This window comes from Penaeus chinensis, chromosome 10 (assembly GCF_019202785.1).
Source record: "Penaeus chinensis breed Huanghai No. 1 chromosome 10, ASM1920278v2, whole genome shotgun sequence".
Lineage (NCBI taxonomy): Eukaryota > Metazoa > Arthropoda > Malacostraca > Decapoda > Penaeidae > Penaeus > Penaeus chinensis.
In genome coordinates this window covers 3,877,146-3,889,645 of record NC_061828.1, presented here as the reverse complement: position 1 = coordinate 3,889,645, position 12,500 = coordinate 3,877,146, and the positions used below count along the sequence as shown (strand labels likewise).

General features: G+C 42.6%; 1 protein-coding gene and 1 long non-coding RNA gene across 2 annotated transcripts in view; one reads left to right on the top strand and one right to left on the bottom strand.

The window, feature by feature from the left end:
• LOC125029596 (silk gland factor 3-like) overlaps positions 1 to 3,069 on the bottom strand; it is a 3,608-nt gene extending 539 nt beyond the window's left edge. Inside the window, exon 1 of the mRNA XM_047619573.1 lies at positions 1 to 3,069. This exon is cut by the window's left edge and continues 539 nt beyond it. Within this exon, the coding sequence (XP_047475529.1) occupies positions 1,801 to 2,994 (1,194 nt within the window). The 5' untranslated portion in view covers positions 2,995 to 3,069 and the 3' untranslated portion in view covers positions 1 to 1,800.
• Positions 3,070 to 3,506: 437 nt separating this feature from the next.
• Positions 3,507 to 12,500, top strand: part of LOC125029761 — a 36,805-nt gene continuing 27,811 nt past the window's right edge. The window contains exons 1-2 of the long non-coding RNA XR_007115224.1: positions 3,507 to 3,599; positions 4,066 to 4,125. This is a non-coding gene — a long non-coding RNA (uncharacterized LOC125029761). The remainder of the gene's footprint in view (positions 3,600 to 4,065; positions 4,126 to 12,500) is intronic.

Below are 12,500 nucleotides of genomic sequence, written 5' to 3'. Positions count from 1 at the left end.
ACTAGATAGTTTCAGGAGCCAAGGAGTCGCGGGACGACGGGCGATGATGCCGAGGCTCCGAGGGGCGGCATGACGGACTCTTTTCCTGTCGAGGGATGGAAGGAGAGACTCCTCCTCGCGCCGCACTGGAGACCCGCGCTCACGCCCGGGCCGGCGCGTGCGGCGGCGGAGAGCCTCCCTCGGTCTTCTGGGCGGGACGACGAACTTGAAGAAGAGGAGGTTTTGTGAAGGTGAGCGGGCCCAAGGTTCGGCCACCGGCACCGCCACCGCGTCCCCGGCGGGGCGGGCGGCGGCCAGGCCTCTCTCAGGAGGGAACATGTGGTGGAGGATTTGGTTGTGACAGATCATCTGGTGCCAAAGGGCGCTTCCCATTGCCGCGATATCCACATTTCCGTACGTAGAGGACGTTATCTGGGCGTGCCGAGGAGGTGCAGTGGGTCGCCAGGGCGCCGCCGTTACGCCGCCGCTGGTACGGGTGGGTTGAAGGGCGCGGCGAAAGCAACGGCGGCGGCTATGGCAGCGGCAGCGATGGCAATGCGCGGCGACAGCGGCACGGAGGCTATGTTCACCACTACGTCACGACCGCACCAGTCCACTCCGACGTTAGCAGTAGCGGGAAACAGTCAACACAAACTAAATATACTCAGGGTTAATCTAAGTATGAATGATACATATATTACAATGAAATTATTATAAATTCAGCTCTTGAGACATATCACAAGTGCGGCTTGCCTGCGGGCGGCCACCGCCACGGATTCTTCAGTATTTACACGGGTAACTATGTACACTGCGGCGGGCGGCGGGCGACGGGTCCCGCGGCCACGGGCGGCCACACAACACTCACCAGTTGATCACTCCGCGCGCTCACCTCTCCGCCACACTCACTCAGAATTTTCAATAGATAATTTCTACTTGCCAGATAGACAGTTTACGATCGGTTCGATGCGGAGGCGGCGGGGTGAGGCCGGAGCACGGACACGTCACGGCGCGCGGGGTGGCGGGGCGGGGGCTGCCGCTGTCACCACGGACGGACGGACGGACGACACGCGCCCATCATCACTGCCAGCAAATCTTCATTTCATGATGGTGATAACTTTAGCGTGTGAGTGGGCGGTGTATGAGCCGCCCACAGGGCCAGATGTCGGGTCCGCGGCCGCCCAGCAGCCAGCCCGCAGCAGTTGCCACCCGCCACTCACCACCACTGGAATGTTCCAAACACGCACACAAAAAACTCGACGTAACCGCTACATAATGTTCACACGTAATATGAAGCTCAGTCATTACACTACTACTTATCATCTCACTGAGGAATCGGATGAGTCACACGTGACATCTCGCTCTGGGCAGAGTCGGTAATTTATGGAATGTCTGACGAAGTATGGAATGATCTCTATCCATAAGATTTATACACTTCCTCAGCATAGCTCGAGGTTAGTCTAGAGAAAATAGGTTATCACTGAAGTAGTTTCTCACAATAATGGACACACCAGTGTTCAGTCTGGCTCACTATCTCTGGCTTCGTGTTGACGGTCTGTCTGGCCGCTCGGGTGTCGCCCTCCTCCCGGGGGCCCAGGCTGGCCGGCCCGGGGACTAGAGGTGCGTGGGACTCTTGCTCCTGCCGGCAGGAGTGGCAGCAGGCGCTCCACGAGGACGCCGCGCCACTGCCCCTCCCAGCCCAGCCAGGTTCTTGGCGGCGAAGACTATCACGAGGGGCTGCAGTTAGAGTCCGGAGGGAGCAGCCGAAGCTCCCTTGCTAGCTGGTGGTCAGTACGCTGGCTCCTGCCACAGGTTGAGCGACCATCAGTGGGTGATTGTATGTGAGGGCGCCACGCTATGAGGGGGCATTTGTGGCGATAGTAGAGGGCCCGGCGGTGAGTGCTGGGGAGGGAGGTGCGTAGGGGACCCGTGCATAGACTGGTGGGTATAGGCGGGGTATTTCAGCTCACGGGGAATGTCAACTGACCTAGGCTGACCGTACTCTGATGTGGGCGTCATCTGCTGTCCCGGGCCTGGGGTCGTGCCGTTCACAACCTGCGTGTCGGGACCGTTCAGGATAGGAGGAGTCATCCGCTTCTCCTTCTGCCGTCTGTTGCAGAACCAAACTCGGACCACTTCCTTTTCCAACTGAAGGGTGTCGGCCAACTGTGAGATCTCTTGTGCTGAGGGTTTGGGCTGCTTGTGAAAGTGTTGTTCTAGAGCACCTTTCACGGACACTTCTATGGATGTCCGCTTTTTGCGCTTCCTCCCCTGGGCAGCAATCTTATCGATGGAAGTTGGGCTGCCTGTTGTGGAATCTGCCTCCTCCAGCCACTTCTGCAGGAGCGGCTTCAGCTTGCACATATTTTTAAAGGACAACTGTAAAGCCTCAAACCTGCAGATGGTGGTTTGTGAAAAGACGTTGCCGTAGAGAGTTCCAAGGGCGAGGCCGACGTCCGCCTGCGTGAAACCCAGTTTGATACGCCTCTGTTTGAAGGATTTGGCGAATGCTTCCAAATCGTCACTAGTGGGGGCTTCCTCTTCGACTTCGTGGTGGATGTGGTGGTCAGGTGTGACGGGAGACTCACAGTGAAGTTCCCGCAGGTGTCCAGGGTGCATCTGGGGCGGGAGCATACCGTAGGCGGCGGCATGATGGCCCAGCGGAGAGCTTGTGTTACTTGCCGCCAGGCTGTAGGGCGAGGACACAGGAGGCTGCCAACTGTGGCCCATGTGATGTGGTGGACGGTGGTGGAGGGCCACTTCTGAAGGTTGAGGCTTGATGTCCTGGTGAATACCTGGGTGTGTATGCATCGAGGCCCATGGGTTTGGTTCTGAATGGGGCAGACCCACCCATGGATTGTGAGCCACGGGCGCGTGTTGTTGGGGCATATACTTCATTTCGTGGGCATCACGATGCCCGTACCCTTGAGAGTTCACTATGTTCATGGTGAGACAGTCTGGCACACTGACTGGATCAGGACACACTGCACTTGATGCGATGTAAGTTGTTGTAGCCATTACACAGCAAGTCTGATCAGACTTGCTAACAGTCTGACCGCGACTCTGCCTACACTCTCACAACTGAAGTACACTTGCGCGCTACGATTCACCACCAGTGGTTGACTCCGCCCTCCAGGCCTGCCTCGCGCTCATTGGCTGTTGTCTCAGCTAGAGCCTAGCCGTGCGTGACGTCATTTTACCCTCGCACCCCATTGGTGCGCTCATGGACAGGAACCGTAGACGGTTTCTCTTGGTTTCTTCTGTCTCTACTCGGTTCTGTCTCCCTTTTAGATTGATTTTCTCTACTTCTCATTCTCATACATCTATAACCCGATGCAGGATAGGTATGGATATATGAAAAATATAAAATCGGTTGTCTTTCGTGAAAATTCAGAGACTAAAGTAGCAGATGTTCCGGTCGAGTGGGCGAGGGCGGAGTTAAGGAAGCTGGAGAGTGATGTACGGCATGGTGGGAGGGGCCAGGAGAAGCTCCTCCCCCCAGTGTCCGCTGCGTGTTTACTTGCAGGTCGGCGGCAGCTCGGCCAGGCGGCGGCTCGGGCGGGCGCGTGCGGCTCGCTGGCCGCCGAGGCTCTCCTCCTCCTCCGCCCTCCCGACCCTAGCAGGTGGGTCCTCAATGACCACGGCCGCCCTCTCGCACGCAACGACCAATTATTCAAATAACGTGATAATAACTTGAAAGGTTATGGTGAAGATCGAGATATTCTTGCCCCTCGGTCCCTCGTGACATGAATTAGAAGCAAAAGTCGCCATTTCGCATTGCTGCTTTAAAGGCTGAAGCTCGGTCTAATCAGGGAATTGTTCATTGTCTAACAGATTTGACATGAATTAACATGTTCCTGTAATCTTACGGGATTTAACGAAATATCGCTCAGTGACCCTGAATTCTTGCATAATTAGTTATTAATAAAAACTGAAGACCTACTGCTATCAGATAACGAGCAATACTATGAAGGGTACATTCATATTTTCGCTTAAGCCGAATAATTCTGGGGCTTATTTACCCTCCTCTGGTCTCGCACGGTCCTCGCATTCGTGAAATCTGCAAAAAGTTTTCCTTCCTGATTCCAGTTCATTGGTCTTTCCCGCGGCCAGCATCACTTGCACAAATTGCAGCATCCCGACGGCAAGGTTAGTTATGTGGATGTCGTTTGTGTTTACCTGTCATGGCCGAGCCGTTCCCGACAACTTCCAAGTTTTGGCACTCGTCGAAGTGGTGCCACCCCGCCACGTCATCCAGTACCTGGCACGGTCCTTGGTTATGCGTTATGGCGCGTCACTCCGGTGTTACAGAGACAACTTTCTACCTGGATTTATTTCTCCCTTCAATCATTCAGTCAGCGCGAGCCCTGCAGTATCGGACAAGGAATGCGAAAGGCCTTTGTTTTACCTCTGGCACCTTGTTATTAACGGCCACGAGGCACTGTTCCGTTCTCGGTGACACTGTTCCACCTCTGGCAACGTATCACTGCAACCACAGCGAGGCTCCGAGACCGCCGTCAAAACAACAACAAAGATGACGACAAAAAATAATAATGGAGAACGTTCCTTCAAGTGTACTTTCTTTTCTGCGTGTTCGCCGTGTTCGGCCGCGATGTTTACTTCGCTAGGAGGAGAAAGACCTGCCTCCCCCACCCACCCCACTTTCCACGTCCCTGTCACCTGTCCCTTGCTCGTCCCTTCACCCATCACGGCAACTTGTCCCTCTGTTGCCCTTACACGCGTGTTGCTTTGTTTAGTAAGAGGGGGAAATGGATGGCCAACGTTGTTGCGTTTCTCCCCCCTTTTTCCCTTTCTCATTAATCTACCCTCCCTCCCTCTCCCTCTCTTAGTTTTCCCCACTTTACCCATCTCCCACCCTTCACCTCTACCTGTCGTCATTATGCATGTCGGGCGAAGGAAAGAGACGGACAGCTGTGTACCTGGATCTCCGTGCCTCTTTCCGAAACCCTTACAAACAACCCCGCATCCTCAATGGGGTTATATTCCAAACCAAAACATTACGCACACTCTCGACTTAATACACTTACACTGTTCAAACTTACATATTTAACAGACATACATACTTGACAGTATTTCCAATACAATTACACTCTTGGGAACCTTCCATACACGCAGACATACATACTTGACAGTATTTCCTATAATCCGCATTCTCAACGGCAGCGGCTGTCAGAGTCCTTAACCCTTCACAAAGCGGACATTAAAATCAAATTAAGACGCCGGTACGCATCCCATACCCGTCCTCAGGTTGGTCATGTCAAGCGGCCTTTAAATCTAATGCTTATCTTCATCGCCATCGCCTTTCACGAGTAGTTGGGTCAGCACGGGAAACTAATGGTCGCTGTAATCACTTTACGATGAATTCGTGTGATCTCAAACTTCTTTTTAGCTAAAGCCAGCTACTTTATTTGCGTCAGAGATGATTTAAACCTAAACTATATTTCAAATCAGAGTTGAAAGATAAGAAATTTGTATCTGAATCATCCGACTGCCACTAATATCTTCAAAATCTTATCTACAGCCCTTAAATTACACTCGCTGCTTGTAATATAGCCCATGAGGCGTAACTAACTGACGCGGGTCTTACATTTCTTACGTCCGGGATTAATAGTCATCTTGGGAGCGCGTTATTTTTTGACAGCCACATCTTTAGAAATTAAATTAGGTTTGTTAACGCGACGAGGCCTCATCCTCGCCAATCAGCTGTCGTGCGCTGCTCGTGCCTCCGCTATTATCGGCGCGCCTTCAAATATGACAGGATAGAGTCACACGTCCCTTTGAAATATTTCAGCTGCCAAGGGGGTCGCGCCAGTACGCAAGGACGCAAAAAAGGAGAGCGAAAAAATTAATTTAATGCAAGAGCGGGGGATGAACGGAGTACGTACGACCCGAGACGGCGGAGACGTGAGGAAACCAGCTGGATTAGGAGAGGAGGAGGAGGAGGGGAGGGGACGGGGGAGGTAGTGCCATCTGGGACAGCGCGTCGAGGCACCATCTGCCATCTGTCTCCGCATTTCGCAGCGGTACCTCGGCTTCGGTTTCAGCGAGGAGCCGGATTACGAACAGCATCTGTGGCGAAGCACGTGGCGTGTGCCGGGAACAGCAGCAGCGAGTCTACCTTGCGAAGGGGAGAGGAAAGGGGAGAGGCCGAAGGGGGGAAAGGATTATCATTAAATATCCTCGCCGGCGCCGCAGCCATAAATCAGGGCATTTCTTTGCGAACGGAACGCCGAACTTAGAATCCGATCTGTATAATAATTCGGCTTCATTCATTACTTACGCCCGCTTTCGCAAACATTGATAAGCTGGTCGGCGAAAGTAGCTCCTTCGCTTGAAGGGTTGGTGATGAGCATCTCCGCGAGATCATGCCCCCCTACCCCCTCCTTCACAGGTGGAGGCGTTAAAACATCAGCCTTAAAAGTAAGGGTTAAAAAGTAAGTTTCAAAAAATAATAATGAAGAAAAAAAGGAATATCCCCACCCGCGTAAAATTCTATATTCTGGCAGCGGGGCCGGTGCGCCGGTGAGTGATCGCGTTCTATATAACCCTCCGAATCGCGTGAGATAGAGAGGAGATTTAAGACGAAGGATCTGCTCTCCGCAACCCCCTCTCCTCCGCCCCTTCCCTCCTCGGCTCCCGCTCGCTCGTCGGCACCTCAGTAGGCCCTAATTATGATTTCAGCAACGTCATTATCATACAAGGGAGTGTGAATAATTATGGTCTAATTGAGTGAGGCTATTTTATCACGGGAATGGATAATTCGCGGTCTTGTTTCCCAATACAGCGGGAGGCGCCTTAGCCGCGTGAGGAATGCCTCGCTATTGACCGACGTAATACAAAGAAATGCAAATAGATTTTGTACTCTTCAAACAGCGAAACATTTCGGATAAAAAAGGAAAGATGCAAAATACCGGGACAGCCGTATCGAATTTCTTTACGCCGAAGAAAAACATCTTGCCCCTTTAATCACAACTTTACAGGTGTTTCGTTTTTTGTCCTCCAGCGGACTGCAGCCCCGTCTATAAATATGCTTGATTGAAGACATTCCGAGCAAGCATTAGCACCGTGCGAGTTGATCTCGATTTTGTTCGCTTTCTTGTTTGATCAGACCGTGCGAACCCTCATATCTCATGCTGCTTTTTCTCGCCTCATATCAGCACCCGCGCCTCCGAGTCAGGGCAAGCGATCCCATGCTTGCTCAAGCCCCACGAAGTCTTTCCATGCACATTCATTTTCTTAACTAGACCCGTGGACTGAGGAGACGCGGGGAGAACAGCGTCGACTTCTGTTTCGCCCGAGACAAAGTTAGGAGACTTTTCTCTTCCCGCTGCTCCTGTGTTTACTGGAAAATGCCACGGCGAGGCAAATGCCCCCTTTCTCTTCCTCTTCTGTCTCCGATATTTATCATTTACCAAAAGAGAGTAAGAGAACGAGGAAAAGCGACTTGTGAATAACAAGCAAGCAAGAACAGCATAGTGAGAGACAGGCGCCAACACCATCTCTACACCATCACCATCACAACCATCATCTCCCTCCGTCCCTCTCCCTCTCTCAGTCTCCCTCCCTCCCTCCCTCTCTCTCTCTCTCTCTCTCTCTCTCTCTCTCTCTCTCTCTCTCTCTCTCTCTCTCTCTCTCTCTCTCTCTTCGTCTGATCGATACAACTTAAAATTCCCCCTGCGGCCGAGGTTCTGCGTCGCATACAAACCGCGCTGAGGAAGCCAACAGAACTGCAGAAGTTGCGGACGCTGCTGGAGAGGAAAGACCAAGAAACAAAAGACAAGAAGGAGGCGTATAGCAGAGTGATTGGCTTGCTCTGCGGTGGGACTTGGCGCATGTTACTGCTTGTTCGTGGCTCCGAGGGATGTGAATATCTTTATGGCGGATAACTCTGCTGTAGCTCGATTCTCCTGTATTGTTTTTTTCTTTATCCGAACAATGTTTTTTTTTTTTCTTGATTTTTCGATTATTTTTGGTTTGTTTATTAAAAGGGGGTTAAGTGATTGAATGTTTGTTTGTGTTTATTATAATACAAATATATGTGCCGACGTATCCGCAGAGCGACTGCCGTAATAGCGTTGAGAGTCGACATTAAAATCAGGCGAACTACCGTAACTTTATAACTAAAACCTGCGACATAATTCCATAAACACGTGAAGGTGAAAAAAAATATATATAGACATACAACAAAATTAATTATTTCCAAAACGAGACGAGCAAGGAAAAGCGATTATTAACCCTTACTGTAATATCCTCGCCCCTAAAAACAAACAAAAACAAAGCAAAAAAACAACAAAAAAACAAAACCAGCTGACCGGGACAAGAGTATCTAATCGAAACGATTTTTCTCGCAAATGAGTATTTAACAAAATTCTTTACCAACCAAAAAAAAAAAAATAAGGGTAAATACGATCACGCATTTAAATAAAGTGAATATCATGATTCATTCATGTATAAATTAATATAAAATCCAGTCAACATGAAAGGTACCGCAGTTGACCCCACCGTGGAACTTACTCTATGAAAACCGTGATGCAAAAACCGACCGCTTTTCCACGACGAAAGGGGGAGAGAAATGATCCTCCCCCTTTTCCCTTCTCCCCCCACCCCCACCCCCCCCACACACCCTTTTTTTATCCTTTTTTTAAGGAGAGAGATTGAATACGGAACTTTTTGTGTGAATTATGCTTGGAGTAATATGAATGGTTGTTATTGTTGTTGCTGTGATTATAGTTTTATAACTTTTATTATCAGTATTAGAATTATTATCATTATTATTATTTAATTATTATCTTTTTTATTATTTTGTTATTATGTTTATTATAACGATTGTCAATATTATCATTATTATCACTACTTTCATTCCTATCATTATCATTACTATGATCATTATTATTAGTGTTACTGCTACTATTATCATTATTATTATTATTATTATTATTATTATTATTATTATTATCATTATTATTATTATAGTTATCATTATTATCTTTATCATTATCATCATCATTACAAGTACATACTGAACACGACTAATTCCAATGCAACTAATCATAATCGTGCGATCATGGTTGTCAATATCATCACAAATATCAACTTCATTGTGCATACTATCATCATACTTTAATTATCACTACTTTATTTTTTTGTGAGCAATTCAAATTCATTTTTTTTTTTTCTTATCATATGCCATCAACGACAATTTCGATATAGGCCTATATTTGTTACTTTGATATATATGTGTATGTGTGTGTGTGTGTGTGTGTGATATTCTCAGTTTATCTTTGTGGTAATAACTTTTCTTGTATTTGTTCCTTATCAATTTTACAGTAATTATCCTTACTTTCTTACAAATTTATATTGATGATTATGATGATACTAATAATGATATTCATTATCACTAGCATTAGCATTTGTATTGCTATTATTATCAACATAATCGTTATTTTTATCATTATAAACATTAATAACAGTATTATTGCTATTATAATTTTGGGTATCATTAATCTATTATAACTTGTGTTGACCAAACTGCTGCTGCATTTCCTTATATCAATTTCATAATATCAATTATGAAAGAATACTCATTATAATTGATACAATCATTATTATTTTAAATATAATAACAATGAACATTATAATGCAATATATAATACTAGTAATAATGAAAGCAATACTACTACTGATAATAATAATGATAATAGTGATAACAATAGGAGTAATAATAATAATAACTAATAATAAGGATAATAATAATAACAATGACATTATCTATAACAACAATGATAATAACGCTGGCAACGATGAAAATAATAGTGATAATAATAGTAATAATAATAAAATCAATAATATAATTAATGATAATGATAAAGATGATGATGATGGCAATAATCATATCAATAGTAATAAAAATAATAATAATAATAATGACATCAATAACAACAATAATAACGCTGGGGATGATAATAATAGTGATGATAATAGTAGTAATAATAAAAATAATATAATTAATGATAATGATAAAGATGATGATGATGATGATGATAATAGTTATAATAATAATAATAATAATAATAATAATAATAATAATAATAATAATAATAATAATAGTAGTAATACTACTACTACTACTACCACTAATAATAGTGATAATAATAACAGTGATAGTACCATTACAAATTATCTTATCATTATTAATAGCATTACCTTTTTTATTATATTTTCTATAATTCTGAAGATAATAATAGAAAAAATAATACTTAAAATGAAAAATATAATATTAATAGTAATAATAATAATAATAATAAAAGTACTAACAATAAGAGATAATGACATCAGTAATAATGATGATTATGTATATCACTATCATTATTATTATTACCAGCACTATCACCATCACCATAATTATAATCGTCGTCGTCATCTTAATATTACTATTATTGATATTGCCATTTTCATTATCTTAAAATTAATATCATTATCAGTATCACTATCACTATCATTATCATAATCATTATTACTACTATTATTATTATCATCATTACCACTGCTATTGTTATTACTCTTGTATTATTTGTATTATTATTATTATTATTATTATTATTATTATTATTATTATTATTATTACTATTACTACTATTACTATTATTATCATTATTATTATCATTAATATTATTATTATTATTATTATTATTATTATTATTATCATTATTATTATCATCATTATTATTGTTGTTGTTGTTATAGTTATTATCATCGATATTGTTATTATTAGTTACTTTTGTAATCAGTTATTATTATTATCATCAACATCATAATTATAATGGTGATTGATTATAATCATAATTATAATAATTATCATTATTACAATTCTTATCGTTATTACTATTATTTTTGCATCATTCTTATCATTATTACAATTGTTGTTGTGGTTTTTTTTTCCTATTTTAATTATTACTACCAAAAATTACTATCATTACTGTTACTATTATTACTATTACGATTGTTACTGTTTTTATTTTCAAAATCATTACAATTACCATTATTCCCTTTACTACTATTATTACTATTATTATCACTGATATTACTATCATTATATATTACTATTATTACTAGTACTGTTATTACTTTTACTATTATTAATATTATTACCATTATTATTACTGTGGCACCAGTTTCTGTAACAGTTCATAAGCAAAAAATAATAACAATAACACCGCAACAACAACAATAATGATAATGATAGAAATAATAATAATAATAATAATAAAAGTAAAGATGATAACAATAAGGATCATAATAATAATATCAACAGCAACGATAATGATGTCAATAATATTTATCATAATAGTTTGAAAATGATCATAATAATTACATTATCAATAAAAAAAAACACGTAATAACAGCGACTGTGGTAGTTATAACAATACTTACCATTGCGATAATGATAATATTGACGACGGCAGCAACATGAAAAATATACAACACCTGTGCTATTGCTAGTTACCTATTTTGACCATTACAACTATCTCGTTTCCCCTATCATGTGTCGTATCATCAATTTTTATCGTAGTTAACGTAATCAATTTTAAAACAAATTTCGCATAAAACATCATAGATCACTAGCTAATCTGATATATATACATAGATACATATATATATATATCATATATATATGTGTGTGTGTGTGTGTGTGTGTGTGTGTGTGTGTGTGTGTGTGTATTCTTGGAATCTCTTTTGGCATTAACCGTAAGATATGAATTGGCAGTAATAACGATATTATAATCATTCATACTGTAAGTACTCTACATTATGGACTATGTTATTTATATCTGAAAATGCACTGACGTCGCTAATATGTGTTAATAGTTGACATTAAAATCAGGTAAATTGATATATAGTTTATATTTTTTAATAGTCCCATTATTATGCAAATGAAGTAATTAATGAACCATGAGTGATACCTTTTTTTTCCTAAATTCAATATTATTACATTATAGGCACTGGATATCAAGTGTTGATAATCAATTTCAGTCAAACATGTCACTAAATTATGAATATCATTGACTCGTGTTTAGAAACGCGTGTTTTTCTCTCACTCTCTTTCTCTCTCTATATATATATCCATTCACCAAAGACCAAATATCATAATGGATTTCTTAGATATTTTTTTTTTCTTTTCTTTTTTGTGACACATTTTCCGTGACAAACCCGTCAGGTGACCGTCGCTGCGTGTCACACTAATCATAATGCTGTCCTCCCGACTTTTACATTCGAATATTTAAACAGGGCCTCCACTTATTACCATGATTATGATTCCTTCGGTCTATTTGTCACAGTCATATACGTCAAGATTTCGCAAAGGTAAACACAGAATTGGCAACCACAGATACATAGCCAATGAGCAAAAAAGAACATCTAAAAATGATCAATAACAAGATAGATAAACAGGTAGATAACATGGATAGATAAATGACTTCTCCGGTAGCGAACACATAGGAAAAAAG